The sequence below is a fragment of the Crassostrea angulata genome, chromosome 1 (assembly GCF_025612915.1).
Source record: "Crassostrea angulata isolate pt1a10 chromosome 1, ASM2561291v2, whole genome shotgun sequence".
In the NCBI taxonomy this organism is placed as follows: Eukaryota; Metazoa; Mollusca; class Bivalvia; order Ostreida; family Ostreidae; genus Magallana; species Magallana angulata.
The window spans coordinates 22,428,693-22,455,584 of NC_069111.1; the positions used below are offsets into that span (position 1 = coordinate 22,428,693).

General features: G+C 31.8%; 1 protein-coding gene across 6 annotated transcripts; it reads right to left on the bottom strand.

Moving 5' to 3' along the window:
- Window positions 1–1,965: 1,965 nt before the first annotated feature.
- Window positions 1,966–25,013, bottom strand: LOC128165293 (transmembrane protein 117-like). 6 transcript variants are annotated; one of them, XM_052829721.1, is made up of 8 exons: window positions 24,728–25,013; window positions 20,402–20,567; window positions 15,807–16,613; window positions 11,470–11,705; window positions 9,078–9,335; window positions 6,860–6,983; window positions 5,347–5,757; window positions 1,966–3,269 (listed from the first exon to the last, which is right to left on the bottom strand). In XM_052829721.1, exons 1-8 carry the CDS (start codon window positions 24,743–24,745, stop codon window positions 3,247–3,249), a joined length of 2,043 nt encoding a protein of 680 aa, XP_052685681.1. In that variant the 5' UTR covers window positions 24,746–25,013; the 3' UTR covers window positions 1,966–3,246. The 6 variants fall into 6 exon arrangements, with proteins under 6 accessions (XP_052685681.1, XP_052685689.1, XP_052685674.1 ...); XM_052829729.1 differs by having other exon boundaries at window positions 5,342–5,757; XM_052829714.1 differs by lacking the exon at window positions 1,966–3,269 and adding an exon at window positions 22,557–22,576 and having other exon boundaries at window positions 4,742–5,757; window positions 20,402–20,564; window positions 24,728–25,012.
- Between the last annotated feature and the right edge of the window lie 1,879 nt (window positions 25,014–26,892).

Sequence of the window (26,892 nt, forward strand, 5' to 3'; positions counted from 1 at the left end):
ACTGTTTATATATGGAATATAAACCAAGTACATCAAACTTTGAACCCCCAATGAGGCCCAAGTATTGTCCAGGAGCCAAAGTCTAAACAATTTTAAAGAATCAACAATAAGTCAAAATGCTCACATATAAGTAAAACCCTATAACATTAGAGTTTTGGTGAATAATTTAAAATATTTTCCTTTGTAAAGCTGGACCCCCAATGTAGCTCCACCCTACTGCTGAAGATTATGATTTTGACATATTTGAATCTACACTATCTGAGGTCACTTTTATATAGTTACAGCTTTTTTAGGAAAATGGATTTAAAGAAGTTTATTTTTTACAGATTTTTCTCTGTGTAATCCTATGTAAAAATATGACACCCCCCCCCCATTGTGACCCTCCAACCTAACCCCAGGGATCATTATTTGAACAAAGTTGTATCTACCTGAGAATTCTTTCACTTAACAGCTTTTGTAGAAGATCAGTTTCTGAAAAAAAATGTAAAGAGTTCTCTCTATATTCCTATGTAATAATTCATCCCCCCCCCCAACCCCATGATTTTAACAAACTTAAATCTACCGTACCTGAGGATGCTTCCAAATAAGTTTTATCTTTTCTTGCCAAATGGTTTTTGAGAATTTTTTTGAAAATACCAACAAATTTTTGATAATTTTTAATTATCTCCCCTTGAAAGGTAGTGTGGCCCATCATTTTAATAAACATGAATCCCTTTTATCCAATGATACATTGTGACTAGTTAAGCTAAAATTGGCCAAGTGGTTCTGGAGAAAAAGTCGTAAAATATAAAAAGTTTACAGATTGATCCCAGACAGAAAGTGATCAGAAAAGCTCAATTGAACTTTCAACTCAGGTGAGCTAAAAACTTCATATTTTTGTGCAAGCATGAAAGAGAGTACAGTACAAAAAATAATGTACAAGAAAAGTTGTTTTTATACGACAAATTTTTTCATTTAAATTCATATCACATACAATATTACAGGAACACAAGTACCATAATTTACATTTATCTTACATAACTGTTACAATTCAATAAAATTTTTTTAATGTCTCTTACATATAGCATGTACAATTTCTGGAACATTTACACACTTGCTTTTTTGTCTTCTAATAACTGTTCAGCCTATTATACGAGGCTGTGAAACTATTAGCACTACAAGACAGATAATATGGCAACAAAGCACCTTCACATATAACATTTCTGAAATTCCTTAAACATATATATCTATTTCAAATCAATAAAATATTCCATCAAACTTAACCAATACTTAGAAATATAAAAATATCATAAATTATCAAAAAGGGTACATGTTAATAGTATCAAACATCTTCCTCCTACATCAGGGATCCCCTCGCGCTAACATCAGTACCAACGAGAGATATCAATATGAGCTATAGAACAAGTTGTTTATCAATCGTTGCAAAATAAATAAGTTCAGTTAAATATTTTACATCAGAAACCTTCTTCATAATATTTTTTTTCTTTTTCTAAAAATCATCATGTTCTACTAATCTATAAGTACCCTAATGTCATATGCATGCATGCATGGACAAACACCATTTTTTACAGCTGGATAGTTTTACATCTGGATATTTTACAGCTGGATATGGATACATGTAACAGTAACAATGTGCCCAATTAAACAAGTGTCACCACCTACGCTTGATTTATGGACTATTTAAACTATTTGTTCATTAAAAACTTCCACACTGTAACCAAGTCCACCTTATAACTTCATAAATTTATCAAAATAAATGCATGTCAGTATTATTTCAATTTCACATGTAGAAAAAGTCGCAATTTCAGAAAAGGGGTATGTATATAAAGTTTTAAAAAATATTTTTGATTTTTTAAAAATAACAGATCATATGATACAATCAATGATTTATAGAGTAATTACCTTATCAAAGGAATTTTGTTGTTTTATATAAAATTAAATAGTTTCGTTTATATTGTATGTATATTTAGTTTTTCTAAACTATTGAAACTGATCTATTGAACTGCAGGTAAATATAGTCTACAATCTATTGGACTGGCAATGTTTTTCAGAAAAACCGATCTAGGGTTCGAATTTATTTTAACTGCAAGAAGATTAATAGAAGATCAATTTATATGTCTGTTTATATTATCATTCATAAGATTTTTAATTTAGGTTGATCATTTAGGCATTGATCTACAATGATTTGAATAAAACATGGTATAATACCATCAAACCATTTCAGTAACTGTAAAAAGTGCATAAAAACATTAAATATCTGAAAGCAATTATGTGTAACTATAAAAATCAACAACAACATAAAACAAGATATCTGTGAGCCAATGCTCACTAGTGACACCCCCACTCTGATATCAATATTCAAATAAGCAAAGTCTACATTTAACTGGAAATTGGCATCCGATTGGTACAAAAATATTTCCCTACATATGGCATGCCTTAACAAATAGTATGTCAAAATTTCAAGCATCTGCAATTTATAGTTACTGAGAAATCTCTGACGAAAATTTGTTCGAAAATGTTTGGCTGAAAAAAAAAACAAAGTCGTCATTTAATTAACAGGAAGTTGACGTCCGATTATTACAAAAATATAACCCACCATATGGCATGCCTTAACAAATAGTTACAAAAAGCATCTGCGATAAACAGTTGCTGAGAACTTTGCTTGAAATAAACAAAGTTGTCATTTAACAGGGAGTTGAAGTTCGATTGGTACAAAAATATATCCCATGCCTAAACAAATAGTTCAGAGTGGGGGTGTAATGAAAAAACAAAAAAAAAACTAAAGTATAAAAAGGAAAATACTTCAAGTTATTGGTAAACAATCAATGCGTTAAAAAATTACTATAAAAAATACATGATGACATATATATATAATCCTTTTTGGTGTTTTATGTTTTGGACATCTTTAGCATTTGGGTTTAGACAGGGGGAGGGGAGGGCTGTCAATTTTTTTTTTCATTCTCTAGAATTCATGAGATTAATTTTTGCATGCAATCACTATACCTGTAGTAATTAAGACATTACAGTGTTATTTTCAGACACAATACATGTGTATGTATATGCATGTAAATTGCATATATATGCATGTCTTTAAAACATTTCTCCTTGGTTAACAAATGGAATTCTAGATTCAGTAAAATATCACATTAGCTGCTTGATTGTTACAAAGGTGGTTCCAAGATGTATATTATGACCATATACCAATTGTTCGTGAATATCAATCAGTTTCTGTAGCCCTTCATTGTTTTATATATTTACTGATGGCATATCTGAAAATGAACTATTCATGTACAGTATACAAACTAAGAAGTTGTTTTTATATGTAGCATAGTTTTTGTGTAAATGATCATATTTTCTGTGTTAGCTCAGTGTGTGGTTTTTTGTGTTGGTCCTAAACTAGATCCTGAGTTATTTAAACAATAAATGCTTTCTTTGGTAATTTTTGCGGGATATGAAGGTGTTGACATTTCATAGAAATACATAACCAGCATTAATGGATTATGTAACTCCTTTCTGCAATGATCGTTACCTTCACAACCTGCATGAATAATCAAATAAAACATTTTATTGTTTATATTTACAATTTTCTTAAAAGAAATTGATAGTAAAAAGTAAGTTAAATTCACTAAATAACTGTTAATGTACATCAGTACGTTAGCTAAAATAACAAGCCAAATTTTGTCTCCTATGGGAATTTGAGTCTGAAACCATCATGATTACTAGTATTTTATGCAGTCCGTAATTTTACTTAAAATAGGTCGCTGTAGGTTTCGACCAGTTGATAAATAGGTGTTTAGATTTCAGTCTTGCTGTTTCTATATAGCTTAGTCTATGAATTAACTACTAGTATAAGTTTCCGTAAGAAATAGAGGAAATCGTACTTGGTAGATGTAAATATATAAATTAAATGATATAAATAAAATGATCCTAGTGGAATAAACTCTCAAATTAGAGCTACATATGTGAATATATACATAATACGTGTAATACATCTGAATAAAGGGTTTCAGTTATTCTGAGCTTCTTAAAAGTACATGTGAATATGTAATAAAGATAATAATAAAAATATCAAGTATCCCTGAAATGCATATTTTTTAACATTGATTCAATTGTATCGTCTTCTAATTTCAGCAATTCATTAAAGTTACGGCTATTATTTCAACTTTAATGTTAAAGAGAATTGTTATCTTAATTAAAGAGTATAGATAAATGCATGCATGCTGAGTTCGCCATGCTCCCTGTGCTAGCTGCAGTAGCTCATGCTGTTATTTCAAGTGTTGTTTATGCGGGAGATAGTAGTGTAAGAAAGAGCTCCCTCTCATTTATTACCAATAAACCCATAATTTTTAGACGATAATCGCATGGTACAAGTCATGACTAAATTAAAACAATCATGTATTGAAAGATGACCATGCTTCAACAAATAACCTCATAACAAGAACATTATTAATAAATGTTTGGTATACTGGTAACCAATTTTTATTCACATGCGAGGTACGAGGTTTGTGAAATCCTCAACGTCGAATATACTTCTCGCCATTATTAGGCCTTGCCATGTCGCTATAATAATGACCAAGATGTGGATATAAGGCTTGTTTGGGAAAACTAGTCGCTGTGAACCAGTTTATCTCAGGTGAATAGCAAAATAAAGTCGCTACTAATGAAAGTAATTGGTTTACAGTAGTCTGTTTGTCGTAAGTGCCAGCTATAGAACCTCACTTAAAAAGCCTACCACAAACCAACAAACAATTCATCGAGAAAGATGACTCCTTTAAAACATGTCCTGCATATATACATATAAAACTAATAAATAAGGAATTCAACACTTCTTTGACATGACATGATATGATTAAACATAAAAAATATTTATGCTTAAAAAACAATTTAAAAAAAGTACATTGCGCAGGTACAGGATATGAAAGAAGAATCGCAAAAATGCATGCTTTTGATACAACTCTTAATTCAAGAAGGATGTAACGGTGTAAACTAGCTACCACAAACACGATTGTATTGACATGTTGTTATTGAATATGATAACAGAATATACAGATTACCTTAAAAAGGGACCATAATGATTCAATCTTAAGAGAATTCATCCAAAAGGGTAAAAGAAAAGTAACTCTGAAATGTTGTAGGAAAAGTTTTAAAAAAAAGAAAAATAAAAAAATACACAAAAGAAAGATCATTGGTGTCAACTAGAAACGGGATCTCGTATAGTCTCAGCATTATTTTCATCTCTTTTTCCATAAGAAACTAAGTGCAGTTCATTAGCATCAACTTTAGGTTTAAGCCTAAAAGCCCTCACCATAGCAGCTAGTCCTCTAAACTTTTTAAACTTCACCTTACTTGGGTCTCTTGCCCTCTTTTTCAGTCGGCCTGCATACACATCTTTTTCGTGAGGTACACGTCGGCCAAATTTCCACAGAAGAACTCCAAATGTTATAAATGCCGCAAAACATGGAATGAATGCCGTCAGTTTTATGACTAGGTGGTAGCCATTGTAACGGGCATTCATCACTGTGTCCCCGGCAAGATATGTGGCGTTGGTCAGCGGATTTATCGTCACTGACCGGTAGCTGTATGAAAGCTGTGACTCGTTGAAAGTCTTCAAACTGTACTCGTCTGTAACACTGTGAATTTTACCGTCCGAGTCTGTATATTGGCCGTAATCAAATGGAGAATAAAATATCTGGTTTTTCCACATGTTCAGATCCAAAATCATGACTAGAAACAGGATTCCATAGTTGAACCATTTTCCTAGGATGCACAATTGAAAAATTGTATATGCCAGTTTCATATTTCATTGAACTGTATAGAAATAGCACTTGATGAAAGTTACCACAATTCCAACTCAATATATAATGCATATTTTTAAAATCAAATAGGTGAATATTGTGAGAAAACTAGTCTGCAAATAAACCAATTCAACAATTATTCTTTCCATCATAGTTTTATTAACTACAGCTTATAACAAACCACTGGCAAATTTTTTAAGTACTCTTAATCTGTAAACTTCTAAGTTATCTTTTACAAATATTTACAATCAGTGTATATTTCCCCTTATGTTTGCATTGGAAATCTGTAATGTTCAATTCTCTTTGAATACACTACTTTGCTAATTCATGCACCATAAGCACAAATATAAACTTCATCACGCACTTTGAGTAGATTTTTTATTGAAGGATTAAATAAAATGTTCAAACTAACATAACTAATTTGTCATATACTAATGGAAAATAATCGTTAAATCATATCTATTAGTCGATCAATTTTTTTTTGACAAAGTTTCTGGCACAATATTTTTAATCGTGGTAGCGAACTAAATAACAGGTTAATATGGCTGTTCCATGTATGTTTCATATCCCTGACTAAGAGCGTATATATAATGGCTTTTCAGCAACGAAACACATATTTTTCAAATAAATAAACACAAGTATGAAATATGATTAAAATAATTCCAAATATAATTTGGATATTGTCGGTCCCATAACACACCAAGCGGTGCAGACAAATTTATCATAGCGTCTGCACAGAGTGTTATAGGACCGACGATTTCCAGAAATATATAAGCATTCATTGCTTAAATGTATCTTTATTTAAAGAAATTATACTTAATTTTTGAGATTTTATTTCATTTTTTACTGAACTGTTGAAATCTAAAAATAAATTCACTTCCTAGCTTAACATTCTCATCTTTTAATGTGGTAAAATTATAATCTGTGTATAGATATATCATTTACTGCATACCAGATGATTTATCCAACCAACGTAAAGGTATTATATGTACATAAGAAGATAAGATTTGATGTGCTACATGAAAAATGGAAACATTTCCAAACTTTTTTTAAGGATAATTTACCGGTAATATGGACCTGCCACACCTCTCTTTTAAGACACTTTGGGATGTCGAATTTGATGTGGGCTGTATTGATACCAGGAAGTTTGATATCAATTGCACTGACAAAATGTGGGAAATCCCAGTCCTGAAAATACAGTAATATATCATATATTAATTCAAGATTCAAATATCATAAATACTCCTACAAAAACTCTCCAAAATCCATCAACAAATTGTATTATATAAATGCATTAGTCTGGCTTCTGGGTATTATTTGATTGTTTGGACAGAATTGCATAAACGAAAAATATATCATTTTCATAAAAGCAGTTAAAGCAACAATTTCCAGTGGTTTAATAAATTTTCAAGTGACTGACTTCTACAAAAAAAACTGAACATGAAATCAACGTTACCACAGACGTAAATCTGAAAAATCTGATCGACACTTTCTATTACAGCCCTGCCTAGACACAATGGAGCCAGAATGTCTTAACACTGCATGCAGGATATAAATGAATAAATACAATTTGAATTCATTCAAAGTCTAAATGCAAATATAAAATTACATCATTTCTACTCTACTAAAAGCTATTTTATTTAGTTAAATATAATTTGATCAGGTAATAGGATGATAATTGATCAATTTCCATTTAATGAATTGTTTACTTTTGATAAAAAAAATTTCATTCATATTTATAGCTCGATTTCATTTCCTCTCATATGAACTGTATGTCCATAAAATCTAAGACATTGATAAACTTCAGTGAGAGGTCCATATGATATTTTACTCTTTTGATTCAAATAAAGTACTTGTCTTGTGATTTTGTTTGACATTAAATTGAGAAACAACTCTAGTATTTGTACTTGTAAAAAAAGAATATAGTTTTTAGATAGCTAGTGCACTTAAAACAAACTGATATTTCTTCAAGTTAACAAGTTTCTGTTAAAAAAAAAAACCAAGATATCTGTGAACCAATGCTCACTAGTAATTTGAATATGCAAATAAGCAAAGTCCTACATTTAAAAGGAAGTTGGCATCCGATTGGTACAAAAATTGATCCTACAATATGGCATGCCTAAACAAATGGTGTGATAAAATTTAAAGCATCTGCAATAAATAGTTTCTGAGAAATCTTTGACGAAAATTTAAAATTTTGGCTGAAAATAAACGAAGTTGTCATTTAACAGGAAGTTGACGTTCTGTTTTATCTATATCTAGTCAAGGTCTGGCAATTAACTCATGTGAATTCTGAAGCTGTTTTTTAGTATCTTCGTTAGTGATTCAGTATCTTTTATCAATCCTGTGCAATCATCAGCATGTTGAACAATTTTTATATTATCATCAGTTGTAACATGTGTAGCATGTGACTGTATATTTTTTTTTCATTTATCAGTGTCTATAAGGATGTATGAATATCATTTCAAACCAAGTTTATGAAGTTTGAGCCCATTTAGAGCCCAGTATGGGACAATTAAAGAGGTTCGCTCCTCAGGTTTTGGGTAGCCATTTTGGGTCACAAAATGAAAGTTTTGAAAAAATTAACTCCAATTTTGGCCTAAAATTAGCTTATTTCATGCTATATATCTCAATTTTTTGGGACGTTGACCCCTACTTTTTTACATTTACATGTCTATTGAGACATTAAATGTATGCAGTGTCTATTTGTATGCAAGGTTTTGGAAAAATGACATTACTAATATATAATTTTTATTTGCGTTATAATTTGATTACTCCAACATTTGGTGACACTGTTAACATCTGTTATTATGTTCATTATGTACTGGCATTTGAAGCAACCAGTAAAGCAAGATTTTTTAAACTTTGACTTAGATATTACTTTTATAGTCCCTATAAGTGTTCAACTTCATACTTATTTAAATCATAATTAAATAATAGTTCAAACTATAAATATTTGTATGATTGCTTCAAATTATCAATTTCATGCCAAATTTTAGCAAATATATCAGGAAAATTATCATTTCTATTTGGGGCCCTATATTTAAAAAAATATTGTATGTGACATGGGTCACAAATAATTAAAACAAATGAACATTTTAGGTCCCCATCTTTATATCAAAGTGGTTTTTGGAAAAAATTGGCATTACTATTATTTCAGGTGCCAACCTCCTTTAATTTAATTGGAACAATCAGTCAAAAGGTCTTCCGTGAAATGAAAGCTCTTAATTGATAACATCACATATGTCTTCTTGATTTGAGGCGTACCGGTACTACACTTACTTGTAAAACAATGAGGATATCCATTACAAGAATAAGTGAAGCCAAGATTGCTCTGGAGGCCTCATTGCTGTGAAGAAAGTCCCTGTTTAGCTTGTCCCACTGAATGTAATCTGTGGCAATCACCAACACCACAATCAGCGTGGCAACTGTGGTGACCGTCCAGAACAGAATGATGCGGCGATAGCCCGTGTTCCACCATTGCCTGACCCTCACCACCCACTTAGGGTACAGCTTCTCTTGTAGCATCATGTCTGTCACCTGCAGTGGAGGAACTAATGTGATAAATCTACGCAGCAGAAATTTAACCAGTTTTCATTTATAGTACATGTACTATGTATATATGATTTAATTCTGGTTGTAACATGCTTTCTTATTGGCTAAAAAATTAATTTATATCGTATATTAAGAATGTTGCCTACATCATAGTAAGACTATCGTCAAAAATGTATCAATACGCCTGACGTTACGTTTGAATTTTGTACAATTTGACGTCATTTTAAAAGTGAAATGTTTTTATCAACAATGAAGAGTAAAAAATTTGAATTATAAGCAATGAATTCAATATTTATTAGTTTTATACGATATAAAATGGTTTTCATTTATAGTACATATACTTTGTATGTGACTTTTCTTTTATTGCATATTGTATTTTCAAAAAATATGCAATTTTCATCTTTTACTTATGACTTCTTTTGAAACATACAAGAAATAAAAATAAAATTTGAGTGGAGAGTTTGTCGAATGAACATATGAACAAGAAGCCCATATGCCACATCGCTCATCTGAGCAACAATAAGCATGATAAAATCAGCCTAATGGAGTTATGACACGAGATGTCTGGACAATGTAGTATAAGAGATGTAGATCCTGTATAAATAAAAGTACATTCTAACCTTGGATATTCTTATGTTTATAATCAAGTCCGATTTCCGGTAATTTTTAGTCATATCATTATCATTTGTTCAGCATTGCAGTTCTCAAAAGATCCTTAAACAATTCTTTATATATGGGATATAAACCTACATCAAATTCTGAACCCCTTGTGAGGCCCAAGAATTGTCTAGGGGTCATAAATTAAACAATTTTAAAGAATTAGCAATATGTCAAAATACTCATATTTAAGTAAAACCATATATTATCAAAGATTCAGCTTTTATGAATTAAATGGTTCCTTTGTAAAATTGGATCCCCAATATGGCCCCACCTACCTTCTCAAGATTTTGTTTTTAACAAATTTGAATCTACACTACCTAAGGTTGCTTTCACTTATAAAAGTTGTAGCTTTTCTCGGCAAATGTTTCTTTTTTTTTTAATATTTTTCCTTAATAATTCCGATGTAAAAATTCAACTCCCATTGCATCACCACCCTAGCCCCAGGGATCATGATTTAAATAAACTTGAATTTACCCTAACTAAGGATGCTTGCACAAAAGTTTCAGCTTTTCTGGTCAATTGGTTTTTGAGAAGAAGATTTTAAAGACTTTTCTAGATATATCTCTATTTAAAATTCAACCCATTGTGGCCCAACCTTACGCCAGGGATCTTGATTTGAACAAAGTTGAGTCTATCCTACCTGAAAGTGCTTTCACACAAGTTTCAGCTTTTCTGACTGACTGGTTTCTGAGAAGATTTTTTAAGATTTACTCTATATATTTCTATGTAAAAATTCAACCCCCAATGGTGGTCCCATTCTTTCCCATGGAGATCATGTTTATACAAACTTGAATTAAGTTTCAGCTTTTCTGGCTAATTAATTTCTGAGAATACAATTTTTAAACATTTACTCTATATATTCATATGTAAAAATCTGATCCCCAATGTGGCCCCACCCTACCCCGGGGGACATGATTTTCACAACTTTGAATATACACTACCAGAGAATTTTCAGCTTTCCTGGCTGATTAGTTTCTGGGAAGAAGATTTTCAAAGATTTATTCAATATATTCCTATGTAAAGCTTGACCTGACCCCCCCCTCAAATGTGGCCCCAACCTACCATTGGGGTTATGATTTTCATAATTTTGAATCTATACTAGCTGAGGATGCTTCAATATAAGTTTCAGTTTTCTTAGCCAAATAGATCTTTATTTTTTTTAAAATGATTTTTAATTTTTAATGATCCTTAAGTTTCACAACTTTGCACCCCTTAGCCTAAAGGTGCTTTGGGCCAAATTCGATTAAAATTGGCCAAGTGCTTCTGGAGAAGATGTTGAAAATGTGAAAAGTTAAAAGACAGAAGGAAGACAGAAAAAATGAGATAGCTCAGGTGAGCTAAAAAAGATATTTTATGCTTATTTTATATCAAATAACATGAAAATAAATATGTGATACAAAAAGCTCTGTATTGACTCCGCTCTGTTTAAGACAATCAATTTTTAAGTCTCAATTATTACCATCCAGGCTGTGAAGAAATCCCCACACCATGTGCCGGTGGCGGCCATTTTCATGAACAGGGAGTTGGAGATGCCCATGAGGTCCGAGATTCGGTAGTCTTCTGTGTCACTGCCACCAATCAGCAAAAAAGCGTTGTAGATCCAGGAAAAGACAAACAGGACAATTAACGATGCCAGGAACATCACCATAAAGGACCCCATGTCGTCCTCAAACATCCTCAGTTTACACAAACGGTCTACAAATGTCAGGTATTCATGATTACATGAACAACATCTACTTCGAAACATTCACACAAGATTATTATTGTTTTCAAATTTTTACAGGCGATGGTTATGTTTTTAATATATAAACATAACTTTCATTCAAAAAATTTATTTTTATTCAGTAAAATATCAAACCATTAGAATATATGGATTTTATTCACTAAATATAGATTGAAGATTTGATACATGTATGTATCAGCTTTTAAGACTTTCATAATTTGTTAAAGTACAATTACCAGTGCTCATTTTTTAAATCATAAACATCGTGAATTTGTGAGTCATACTGCATTCTTTTTTTTAATAAATTAAATTTGTTTATATCAATTACCATAGGTTCAAGCTCAGTTGCTTAACTTGTAAATTCAAAACTTATAATAAGGTGACTTTGTGAATTATGTGATGCCCTTAAATTAAATGTCATGCAACAGACAGATGCATTAAACAATTTTGACCTTCAAGCTTGAACAAATATCTTATTTTGCTTTTTCAAAAATCAAAATTAATATACAAGTACATGTATATAGCATATACTTTAAAAGTCTGGTGACCAAAGTTAAAGAAGTTAATAAACAAATGAACTTATAGAATTAAAACCATACTGTACATGTAATCTGCTATAGATGTGTAATGCCCATACCTTATATTTATATAATATTTATTATTAAGGTCTTCCATTTCTAACTTTATTGTTTTCGTTCGGTTTCTTTTGACCTATTATTAGGGTCTTCTGTTCATGACGGAATATCCTCTTGTTTTTCCACTGTTTCTTTCTATAATCCTTAATATTTTTTCTGCTTTATTTAAAGCTTTATTTCTCAAAAACTTTTCAACCGATTTGCACTAAAGAATCCTTTCATGCTTCTGAAATATCTTTAAACCAGTAAAAAAAAATTTTTTGTTAAAACATCTAAAGTAAAAGTTATTTATAACTTTGAGACGTTTCAATTGATATCATGAAAAGGGAACTGGCCCCTTCTATTAGGTTCAAGAAAATTCTAAAGTCTTTTTTTACTATATAAAAATTTGTCATTAATTATAGAAGCAAAATGTCCATTGTACAGCTTATTCTTTATATAGTACAATAACTATATTATTTGTTTCATAAATTTTTCAATATGATAGTAAAATAACCTATAAAACATATATTCTATTGTAAAAAGTTATATGATCAAGTATAAAACATGTGAGCTGTTAAAAAAACTAAACCTCATCAGGCATCCGAAACCTACTGCTCAGATTCAGCATTCAAGCCTGTCAGGTGCATCAGTATCATAAGACGCACCATCCATGCAAGTTTCGTGAAGTTAGGACCAGTAATAACTACATGTAATATACAGTCATCAGAGAGCACCTGCTCCAACAAGAGGCCAATTGGCCTTAACGGTCACCTGAGTAGCATATATCCAATACACAAACTTGTCATGGAGTCTCATATATGCATCTAATTAATTAGGTTTCATACTGGAGTAGAAAAATTATAAATTTGTAATGACAACCACATTTAATTCAAAAAGAACTGTGAAACCTATAATTTTGGTGAAAAACTAAAAGATCTGGTCTACAAAATAATGAATTTAGTTTTCCTTTCAGGTGTGTTGGAGTAAAGAAGATAATTTTTTAACGTTATATGCATTAACATCTATTCAGCCATTTTGGCCCTGCCCTAGAGTCAAAACTCATACCCCAGGGGACATGAAAATTAAAATTTCAGTAGAGGACTTCCTGGTAAACATAATTATTTGTCTTTTTTTTATACAGATGTGTGAGAATAGAGAAGAAGATTTTTAAACATTATATGCATTTACACTTTATTGCCATATCGCCCCCCCCCCCCCTTCATGTCCTGAACCCCTGACCCAGGGGCCATGAATTTCACAATTTAGGTAAAGGAGATTGTGGATATCATAACCATGTATTCAGTTTTTTGCCCACATGTGTGGGAGTAGAGAAGAAGATTTTCTTAGATTTAATACATTTTTACTATTTGGCCATATTGGCCCCACCCTAGAGCCTGAACCCCTGACCCAGGGGTCATGAATTTCACAATTAAGGTAGAGGGCTTCATGGACATCATAACCATGCATTTAGTTTTTAACAAATATATATGGGAGTAGAGAAGAAGATTTTCTAAGATTTTAATACATTTTTACTATATGGCCATATTGGCCCCACCCTAGAGCCAGAACCCCTGACCCAGGGGCCATAAATTTCACAATTTTGGTAGAGGGCCTCATGGACATCATTACCATGCATTCAGTTTTTTCCTCACATGTGTGGAAGTAGAGAAGAAGATTTTTGAAAATTTGGCTTTTTTTTCATATTTGGCCCCCGCCTGTGGCACCCCAGGGGTGGTAGAGCCATAAATTTCACAATTTAGATTCTTCTTACCATAGAGATGCTTCACACCAAAAATGGTAACGATTGGCCTGGTAGTTTCCAAGAAGTTAAAAATGTAAAATTGTTAACGCACGACGCACAACGCACGACGACGGACGAAGACCAATTGCAATAGGTCACCTGAGTGACTCAGGTGACCTAAAAACTTTGACCGGCTCTTAAAACCTTAACCTCCTCCAGCATCCAAAACCTATGGCTCAGATTCAGCATCCAAGTCTTTCAAGTCCATAAGTAGGTCCAGATGCATCATCCATGCAAGTTTGGTGAAGAAAAGACAAGTAATAACTTAGATACAGGACCTGCAACAAAAACTTTAACCAGGTCTGGACGCCGACACCAACGCCAACGCCAGGGTGTATAGCATAAGCTCCCCCAACTTCGTCTCGGTGAGCTTAAAATTAGATGAAAGACCTCCTCGTTGCTCGCAATGAGATCATGTCTTGTTATTTATACATGTATAATCAAATGAAGTTCCATGCACATGCTTTATAGTTATTATATACATTAAATAAAAATGTGGTTAATTGTAGTGAAACTTAAAACTGAAGTTTTGAACAAGACAAAACTGAAAATTGTCTAGCTATGCTCTTCTAATGAGACAATACCGAAAAGTTACCTTACAACACAGAAGACAGCTATCAATGAAACAGGCATATCAATTTTCCTTTTAAATTACTTCTACATTGAACAATAAGCTTCAATGTAATCAAGCCTCCATATAATCATCATAAAAATCATGCATTAAATATCTGACACAAATTCATACTGGTATATTTCTTCACAAGTACAAGTATTGTACTACATCTATAAAGTAGTACAGAGAGGGAACTCAAGACAAATGATCAGAGGTATAAGTTTATACTCATACACAGAATTAATTTGGCTTCAAAATTCACAGATATTATGCATGTAAACATATACTGTGGAATCATTAAATTTCGTGGGGGCCAATTTTCGTGGATGACTTAAATTTTACAGGTTCGTGGGGACGTAATTTCGTGTATTCATATATATCTACAAAAGGGAATATGACTTTATTACCCTAATTCATCAATTCGTGAAGGATGTTATTTCGTGGATGAGAGGTACCCACGAATTCCACGAAAAATGAGCCACCACGAAATCTAATGATTTCACAGTATGCACCACTGTGATGATGTAGCAAGGTACAACACAGTCATATTCTACAAAATCACAATATTAATTTAAAATTTAAACATTCCATGAAACCTTTATAACACAGGTATTTTAATTTCAAGAGCAGCAGGGCCAAACCTACTAATACATTTTGCACACAATTCAACACTCGATCCTCTCTATACCCATATTCATGCAAAATAGTTATCATTTTTAAATCGTTTGATCTTTAAAAACTGCAAGTCACAAGGCTCATGATTACATTGCAGTATGAACATTAACATATGGGAGGTTTGTTCTTGAAAATTGTTTGAATAGATGAGCGCTTTCTGAATATATGTTGAAGAATTAAAATTATCTAACTTAAGATAAAAACTGCTGAAATTTCTTACTTTTTTTTTTTTCAATCACAAATATAGTTTAATATGTCAAATATTTTATTAAACTTCATCAGAAGACTTATAGGTATGAGTGACAAAGGGTATATAATCATCATTTTTAAGAAAGGAGCTGGTGATACAAAAAAATATTATACTTACTGAAAAATAATCCATGCACCACGATTTTTCCAAGCACAATTCCAAGCAAAATGGCGGAGAGCCAAAGGAATACTTTCAGGACACTCCATGCATTTGGGGCATACCTTGTTGCTACGAATGCAAAGTCGTTCCCAACCAATGGAATGGTGCATTCCTTCATAGAGTGTGCAACAGGGTCCTCAGCATAGATCAGAAAATTACAGAAAGTCACAAAGTAGGCTATGAAGAGCCTAAAGTAGGGATGTTGAAAATGGTACTGAAAATTCTTTTTGGGCATGAAGTAGGACCAGACGGACATGGAATCCACCTCATCCTCTTCTTCTTTCTTCTTCTTCTTCCTCTCCAAGTCCTCCTTTGTAACGGAAAATATCCCTTCCTCTACATCTCTAATTCTCTTTTGGAGTTCTTTGGAGTTATTTTTATTGTGTTCTTTCTTATCTAGGTTAAATCGAACTTCAAGGTCTTTGTCTGTGCAATGGTCTCCAACCTCACCTTGTTTCGATTTGTCATTTTTCAAAGCAAACGCAGACAACACCTTGTTTTTCATTTCTAGCAGTTTACCATTTTGAGCTTTGGCATTTTGATTTGTGTTGCTCTGATTCGCATTCAAAGGATCCTCCATTGGAGCACTTTCCTCTTTATCTATGACTGTGATATCCTCATCTAAATTCTCTGGTTTCCTTTCATTGTTATTGCTGCTACCACTGTTTTTGTCATCCAAATTTTGTTCATTGTTAATTTCTTTGTCGAGTTTGACACTGCTGTCCTCCATGACCTCCCTGTTATTTTCTTCTGTTTCTTTGGTCTCTAAAAAAATTTTAAAAAATATATATATATATATATATATATATATAGTATAATATACATTCTATGAATATATAATATAATATAAATTCTATAAATATATGTTTGCTTGAGTTTATTTCGGTGTTGTGATTTTTTTCATATATAAACTAGACTTTGACCCATGAGTGCACGGGTTGACATTGCATATCAGACATTTATGCAATAGGTACATCGGCACACCTTATTATTAACATTTACATAACAAAGCTATAAGCCAACAATAATGCTATTAGTTTCACTACACGTTCCTTAGTTTGAATAATCTAACTGTGTTATGGGCCCGGGAAAGGCCCTCACCACAGTTAGAATGCCTCCCTTATACCCGTAATGTAGCAGAAAACTGCGGAAGCGCTCCGGAACGATTTTAGAGAAAGTGAATGAAGTTGCCTTGAAAATAACAGTCAAATTCATCCCAACAAACCATTTTGAGACTGCAAATACCTTCAACTAAAAATTTTATTCCATAGAATGAAAGAATTCAACACCTTTTCACCAACGTACACATATTTTCTTTGTAAAACTGGGTCCGTAGCCTAGGACATTATTCTTTTTTACAATAAAACATATTCTAATTTCACTCTCCAAACAGATATAATGTAACATTTTTGCGTGTAATCAAATATTTTTGGTCATCACGAAGACATAGTACATAGTTGAAATGTATATTTGTTATTTTATACTTTCTCTCATAAGAAATCATTAATATTTATGAACAGAATATATAGAAAAAGTCCAATGAAAATTTACCCGTATTTGTAGTATCATTTCTGAGTTTATTCATGCTGATGTGATATTGTGAAAACATAAACTAAAGATCCCGTTGGCGTGAATGTATTGCGCAAGCGCAAGATTGTAAAATCCAAAAAATCCAGGTGATTTCCAGGATTTTTTGAGAAATTTTCGATGATTATTAATAAGTGAAGATTAATTGAGAAAAAATAAAAACAAATTGGTAATCTTCAGGTACCAATAATGTTTAAAATATGTAAAACAAAAGACAATATTCTTCCGATTTCTTAGTATTAAAGACCAAAAATTTGAGTCTATTATTTCAATATAGTAGTATAGATACATGTATATATATAATAAATCCTTTTTCTTGGTACTGGGGATAAAAACACAAAGAACTAGAACTTTTTTTGTCTTCAACAAAAAGGAAGGGCTTTTCGACATCCACTAATTAAATGCCAGGAAAAATCATGTCTATTTTGGTTTACAAATTCTTCAACGCTTTAGTATAAGCACTTCCTAAATAAGAACTTATAAGTAATGCAAAGTCAAAAGAAGATAACTACAGAACTCTATCAGTAGATATACTTTAAATTTTGTAAAGAATATTTTCAAACAATTCTATAAAAGTAAACACTTATTTCTCAGACCCAATACCTGGTATGCTAAGAGTATTTATATCTATCTCTATATACTGCGCATTGGGTCCCATAATAGGAATTTAAAGATATTTGCTGAAAAACTGCTTGAGAAAACATGACACGCGTGAATGTAGATTAACATTAAAACTCCCATAGACAATTTTTATCAACTTATAAAACCGGAACTTCTCAATAGTTTTAAACAAACCTTAAAATATATGAGGATTAGGACAATTTCAACATTTCCCATGCCTCATTTTAAAAATTTGTCGTTTATTTTATTTTTTTCATCCCCCCCCCCCCCCCCCTTTTTCAAAGATTGAAGCCTAATATCTCGAAAACAGAAAGAGAAAGGAAAAAGTTGTTGCTAACAATTTTGTATATCATAACACAAAGTATCTAATTCCAAAATTTCTTAGTTTATAATGAAAAAAATAAAATAAATACAAGGGTCCTTTTAATTTTTTGTATTTTGCATGTGTAAACCGAAAGTATATATACTGGAAGTTCAAAAGGGGACATTCGGGAGAATTAAGAGATTGCTACAATAATTAAACATTATATTTAGATTTTATTCTACTGTTTTCAAAAAATCACCAAAGAAACTTTGTCGAGAATAATAATAATAATAAAACAGAACGAAAACAATAGGTCTTTTCGACCAAAAGTCGAAAAGCCCCAATAAGTCCTATGCTCACACAACTTTTATCTATAGTGTTTTCACCCTATAAGGCTCTTTAGCTGATTTAAACAAAGTAAACAAGAATATTATGATGTCAATCTTGTGACGTTAGGAAGGCAATGTTATTTAAGAAATAAACAGCAATTTAAAAAGGATAAAAAGTTCACAAGGATATGAACTTGGTTGGTCACAGGATCAAATCCTGTGAACCCCAAAGGACTTCTCAGAAGATATGATCACGTACCAACCAAGTTCATATTCCAGTGAACCTTTTAACATTGCTGTTAATTACTTATATTTGATATGTTTGAAAAAAACAAATCGTTCAGAATTGTTAAAACTACCGAGATTTTATGTTTACAATAATCCAACCGACAAGCGAAAAGCGCATGCTATGTTTATTGTGACGTCTGAAAAAGTTCACACAGAATTAAACGTTTTCGCTTTTCTATTGGTTCATATAAAGAAACATATTTGCAAAGATACAATCATAGTGTTGTAGATGTGATTATGACGTCAAAACATAGCAACGTCAAAACATTCAGTGTGTAACGAGAGTCAACACAATTATAATCATAAAATTCCAGACTCTCTCTTGTGCATATATATATATCCTGGTACATTATGTACAATTTAAGAGTTGTTAAAAATACATAATTATATGAACAATTCAGTTTTGGTTTAAACAGTTTTATAAAATAATTTTCCTCAGCTTTCCGCAATTGTTCATTGTTTTCTGCAAATGTATAAAAAGGGAAAATATAAAAGTTCCCCTTTCTGCATATGTCCAGTGAATGGTGTGTTCCTCATCGACGAGTCTCTAATCTGCTGCTATTTGCAAGTTTGGTATCAGTATGCCCTATATAGTTGTAACCACAAGTAGGGCACAACATGCAGTAAATGAAGTTTTTTGATCTGCAATTCATTGTTGTATTCACACAATTGAATTTACTTTAAAATTCATGCTATTCTAAAGATAAAAGTTATAAAAGCATTGGACTTATTCTTTGTTTTAATACATGTACCGGTATATACATCATGAAAAATCATGAAAATCCTTTTCTACAATACATTTTCACTATATGACCATATTGGCCCCACCCTGGCCCAAGAGCCATGAATTTCACAATTTTGGTAGAACGCTTTATGGACATCATAATCATGCATTTAGTTTTTCTCAAGTATATTTATACATGGTAACAGAATAGAGAAGAAGATTTTCTAAGATATAATACATTTTGAAAATATGGCTATATTGGCCCCACCCTAGGGCCTGAACTCCTGACCCAGAGGCCATGAGTTTTGGAAGAGGGCTTTGTGGACATCCTAACCATACAATTATCTTTTTTCCCACAGGGGTGGGAGAAGAGAAGGAGATTTTTGAAAATTCTGCTTTTTTTGCATATCAGACCCCCTCCGATGCAGCTCGGGGGTTGGTAAAGAAATGAATTTCATAATTAATTTAGAATACTCTTAGAGATGCTTCAAACCAAATATAATAACAACCGGTCTTGTAGTTTTCAAAGAAGAAGTTAACAGCTAGCATAAAATTGTTAACGGAAGACACACGACGGATGAAGACCAATAGCAATGTCACCTTCATAAGTGAGCGACTCAGGTGACCTAAAAAGATATTCTGTAATTAATGCAATCATGTTATCCGATTGTAAACAAATTCCATACATCTTCAATCTTACCCTCTCTGTTCTCAGTACCAGCCTCCTGCAGGAGATGATCTTTGCTGACATTGGCCTTCTGCAGGAGATGATCTTCGCTGTTGACACTCCCCTTATCAGTACCGTCTTCCTCCATGGTCAGCACTTTAATCCTCTTGGATTTGGCTGGTGGAATATCTTTCTGCTGCTGAATTGAAACAAATGTATTATATTTTGTACATTAATTTTTTGATTTTTCAGCATGCTTGAGCTTGTTTAAGCTTTCTTGGTTGGACTAATTAAGTGACAATTAATTCATACCTTTCAGCAACTGTGTTGAAACTAATTCAATATTCTTTCTAATAAGCACTTTTAAAGATACAAAAAGTGTCCTTTTTTTAACCAGTCAATTTACTGGTATAAGTATTAAAAAATGTGGGGGTATTTGTAAAAATTGAAAAATTTATTTACATAACAACATATGGTGTTTTACCAAAAGTTTTGTGAATATTAATTTATAAGAACTTCTTCTTTTAAATAGCGAAAAGAAAGTAAGAGCAAATGCATGCATTATACTATACCGTTTTTACAAAGCCAAATTTTTTTCAATGCAAATCCTAGGCATTCTACAGATCACCATACCATCTTTATATACAATTACTCTATACACTTAACACAAGAAATATGTTTCAATTAGAAGTAATTTTTTTTACTATAGATTAGTTGAATTACATGCTTTGTCAATATTTTTCTACATAAAAACATCCTCAAACACATGGTGTACTATGGGGCAGGGCATGGGATGTTATTAGCCAATAACTTGAAATATTTTACTTTTGACATCAGGTTGAATAAATTTTCATTGTTTACAGTTAAATCATCTGCTTTCCCAATGGTAAATAGAATTACTGAAAGTTTAATATTTAAGGAATGAACTCATGCAATACCTTATAATTATTTAGTTTTATACGATAAAAATGCAACAAATTTTTAAATATGAAATATGATGATATTGCATTCACTTGAATTTAGCAAATGCCTGTACTCCTATAAGGAATGTACAGTTATAATATACAGGTAAACAAAGAACAACAGCTCACGTACATTACAAAGCAATGCAATAAATTGTACAAAAGTAACTGATAGCAGAAGTCATTCATACACTACTTCATAACACATGCAAAATATAAAATATCATATACAAAAATAATGCGGTACTATGGTCATACGAGGGTTGTCCAAAAAGTTTGTGGACACATGTACTTTCATTCAAAATAACAGCACCATTTTCAGGAAAGTACCGGTAATATAAATTTTGAATAAAGAGTATAATATAATTAGTGTATGTATAAAAATCAGAGCAATGTGCACTAATCTTACATTGGAGCTATAATCATACTGGTATAATATGTACATTGCCTATACAGTCCGCACGGCCTAATGTAATGTTGAGTTTATAATAACAACGTTTTCTATAATGTCGTAGTCCTAAAAATTGGTTTTTCCTAGAGTGAGATATGTTGCATTCACTGTCTGGCCAGAGGGAACAAACAAACATTACTTGTGTCACTTGTAGATAAGTTACCTAGAAACAGTTCAATGTTTTTCTGTTTCCTAGCTCATTCATTCGTTACATTTCTTTCATGATGGCTTTCTGTCCCATGAGGTCAGCCGACATCGCTTTTTCTGGCGTTTTTAAAGACATATGTTCTTGCGCATAGCTCTGCTCATTTAAAAAGGACTTCAAATGACACATGAAAATGACATACATAATACTTACTTCTTCACAACTGAAGATTTTAAATGATGTTTTGACCTGTGTCATAAAAACTGTGTATACATTCATATCTCAAACCTCATTTACGAAATCTGGACAACTTTTACACTGGACCGTGCTTACCTCTGTTACCATATAATACAGTCAAATGTTAATAGTTCAATTTTTAAGTGTTTCGGTATAACGATATGTATATACGTATATACAAAGCCATTTAAAATGACAAAAAAGCGATCGTCCACAAACTTTTTGAACAGCCCAATGAGTCCATATATCTACATTGATTACAAAAATATACAATTATACATAGAAATGTACCAAAATATAGGAAGCTTAAAAATGCATGCACTCTTCTCTAAATACCTAGTAAATATTTCATAAATACAAGATAAAATATGTACACTATGTAAAATACCTTACCTATCTAATATCAGTCAAGCCTGCAGGGTAAAATGTAAATCAGATACTAAATTTTTCATATGTTTATCTTTTTAACAGGACTTCATCAAATGGAAACACTAGCTGGTAGTACCAGCGGTACACACACCTACATACATACTGGTATACTATAGTCAGGCACATGTAACTACTTGATTATTGCATGTAACTGTAGCATTCTAAATTCTGTAAATTTACATTAAAATTACATATTTCAATACGCACTCAGTTCTTAATTCATACCAAACCGTTTTACACAACATGCATGCCAGTCTGATTTAAACCATATCCCTCCTCCATCATGGCCTTGGAACTACGCAAACTTACACTTGATTCCCGCCTATATACTCTCTAACCAGTAAACAGAATATCTACCAAAGTTTCTATAACTTATTATGTGTTATATTTCATGTTTATTTGATTAAAATGATCATTGATTACCGAATTTGTAGAATCTATTATAACGGTGATAAATGTAGAATAAAAATTAAGGCTAAGTCTTATTCCAGTGTGCATGACTTCCCTTCCCAAAATAAATTGTTAATTGCAGTAAACATGCAGTCTTTACTGGGTAGTAAAATTGTTTACTGTATTAAGTATCGATTGTGCTTTCCATACAAAATTATAATTTTACCTACAATGATTATGCTTTTATAGGCATTAATTAATTAAAAATGCTTCAATTAATATTATTATTACACCATAGTGAATTATTTATAAACGTTTTTCTGATGAATTGTTTATGCACCCATGGTTGAAATATGTAAGAGATATACTTAACTCATTCTCTTTGATATTGGTCCGATAAGTGGACACTTCCGAATTGGGAAAAAACCCCAAAATTCCCAATTTACTCATCAACAAATCCCCAATATGACAAATTTTACATTGTGTATATAAAAAAAAAAATTTCAAGTAAAATTTGAACTGTAAATTCTTAGAAGTTAACAAAAGATTACGTTATGATTTAACTTTTCCCAATTTGACAAAAAATGTTGATAATTTTCCCACTTGGGAGCACTAGGGATGTGGTCCCTGTACCAAAAAGTGCTGTGACAGCCCGGTGTGTGTTCTTTCTTAAGTCTGGATTACTGTTAATTTTATAGTATCAACTGGCTATATAATGATTTCTGTTCTTAAAGAATGAAACACATAAATCAGTTTTTACAAGATTTGTTCATGAGAAATGTAGAAAATTCACCCATTGGCAAAGGTTTGAATAAGTGGGTTTTTTTTAAAGAAAAGCTTTAATGGACAAGAAATATAACTGTATTACTGGGGATTTTGCATTGTGTCAGCCATTAATAATTATAAGCCCGGATGATTACGTTGAAAAATGTGTGAGCTGTTCTGAGTACTTCCAAATGGAAAAAAGATTTTATATTTCCTATTATAAATCTCAGTAAGAAATTTGTTTTCATTCCTGTGAACTTTTATGAGTGAAAAATAATAATTGTTCAATAAAGATATCTTGGATATATTCCTTTTTATTGATTTCAACTGTATTTTTTTCACATGTATGTGTATTTTTGTTAAAAATTATCAAAAAGTGATGGAAGCAATAACTTGGGACAGACTATAATTGCTTCTAGTCTTATTCATTTTTAAGAACTGTTATTTTAAAATAATGTTTAGAACCCTCTCCGTGCATGTACATCATTGTTAAAATCATCAAATTAATAAAGTTTCCCTAATTTCTCAAACTTCTCCCTATTTTTCTGTGAGAAAGAAGTTAAGGATATGTAAACCTAAAATTTTGCACTATACATGTGTATATAGGCTGGTCCCTGTTAAAAAAATTGAAAGGTTAGAAGTCCGTTTGGCTACTACATTTTTAGAGTTAATTTTAACCCAGGGCTGCATATTCAAAATGTGCGATTGTCAATAATTATAAATATTATGTACGAAAAAGTTATCCCCAACTATGAAGATGAAAAGCGCATTTAGCTGTGTCTATTTAGCTGTTGTTGTTTTTTTTTTTAAATCAAATACAATCTTGACATGTCTTCTAATTAGCAAAGATATAAATTCTCTGCTAATTAGTAATAATAATCAGGTTGGACCCCCCCCCCCCCCAACTCGTGTTTTCAGTCCCGTTTGGTGGGCAAACAACCAAATCATACACATATTATAAAAAAATTAATATTACAAACCTCCTCAGGCTCTGACATTTTGATGGAAGTATTTGGGATAAAAAGACACCACTAGCCTAATGTCCACGCCTTGTTAAATATCCTAATCAAATCACAAATCGTGAATTGTTTACATTTCTGTTTGATTGGTGTAAAACTAGGTACCAGGAAGTCAGACTAAAACCCGGAGTCTTGGTAAAATATGAATCCGGGATGGTTCGCACCCATCGGTCATACTAAAACACGGCTGCCGGGGAAAACACGCCTGGCGAGAGAAAACCACCAGCCTGCCGTTTACCTGATGGATAATTTTAATATTTTCTTTGATATTTTATTTAACTTTAAAACTTAATTAACGATCATAATAATTACCACTTGACTTTATATTTATTTAGCACATGTTCAATGTTGGTAAAGATAAATAACTCTTACGCAGAATTCACACGCCTAGACGCCTGCCGTTTATTTGATGGATCATTTGATCTTTTTTCTTTAATATTTTTTCTTTAATATTTTATTTCTTCTAACTAAATCAATAATAATAGAAATAAAAAGTTGATTTTATATTCATTAATTAAAACAAAATTAGTAAAAATCGGGTAAGCAGATAGCTCTTACACCAAGAAATCATAGACCTGCCGAGGATATCTAGACGCCTGCCCTTTACTTGATGGATTTTAATTTTTTCTTTGATATTTTAGTTTATTTAGCTTAATAAATGATAACAGAAATAAAAAAAAGTTGACTTTAAAATTCAATAATTAACAAAACAAAATTGGTAAAAATCGGGAAAAACTAAAAGTAGATAACTATTACGCAGATTGCATACGCCTGCCGAAAAATCTATACGCCTGCCGTGTATCTGATGGATAATATTTTAAAAAATTCTTGGATATTTTATGTTTCCTAACAAAATACATGATCAAAGAAAAAAAAGGTTATTTTATATTCACTGATTAATGAAAAATATTATTAAAAATGCTCAGTCTGTAAAGAAGACAGAGTTCTTACCCTGCTTACGCCTGTCGATTTAATCATTTATCAATGTCTTTTTATTTTATTTCTTGAAAAACTTCACCTTTTCACATAGTTATCGTTATATTGTATCAGTGTTCTCATACCCCTTTTCTTTTGTTGCAATTAATTAAATATATATTACAAACTCGAATCAGGGACATATACTGGCACTGTACCAGTAATCGGCTTAAATTTAACGTTTTCTTTTCGTGTTTCCTTGCTTCTTGATATTTTTGGATAAATCTTGACATACTTTAAATGGTGATTTCCTTGTTTATCCATCTGTTAGATTCTATCATCATTCAGAACCCAAAACATATTGTTTTTGTGCTTTTTAGCACGCCCCGTATGTGCCATGTTTTACGATTTACTGTACCAGTTATCGGCTTTGCTATAATAACATAGTAAAATCCCTGTACATGTTGATTTGATACTCTGCATAATGTAATATCAATTATGTCCCTTTTTGGGGCAGACTAAAGGTAGTTGGGGTTATAATACGTAAACAAAACTCATAGAATTATTCTTTTGTTATCAGACAGTAATACACAAAATCGTTGGCTTTTCAATACACAATATTGTGCAATCAGGCGTTCAACTGCGCTTTGAATCTCTCAGAGTTTAATGAATTCCTTTTGTTTGTACATGATATATGTATTGATATTATGTCAAATCAAAAAAGGTATATGATAACGTATCACAAAGAGTTCATAATCTAGTTTTTAACTTATTACGCAACTTCCCCCACTGCTGAAAGTGCAAAGATGTAAATCAGTGGTAAACAATGATCGTTCAAGCTCATGGTTAAATCATATTCAAGAAAGTTTTCAAGCAAACTTACTTTTCTTTATTCGAAACAGACGACTGAATTAAACTAGAACTGTCCTAATGGAACTAATACCCCCGCAAGGCTAATTTCAAATGGGACAAATAATTGAATTGAAAGAAAAACCAACAAAATGACAATAACCCCTTCCTTTGCAGTAAATGGAAATACCGGTAGCCAAGCAATGCTCTTCTGTTGATAAAACATTCTAAAAAGCCAAGAGTCTTCACAGAAGCAATTAGTTGTTTCAAATTTTCCCCACTTTCTCCTATGATACAATGGAACTCCATATCAGAAAATTGATCCCATAGGACTATGATTTTCTTTGATGAGCTTGTTAAAT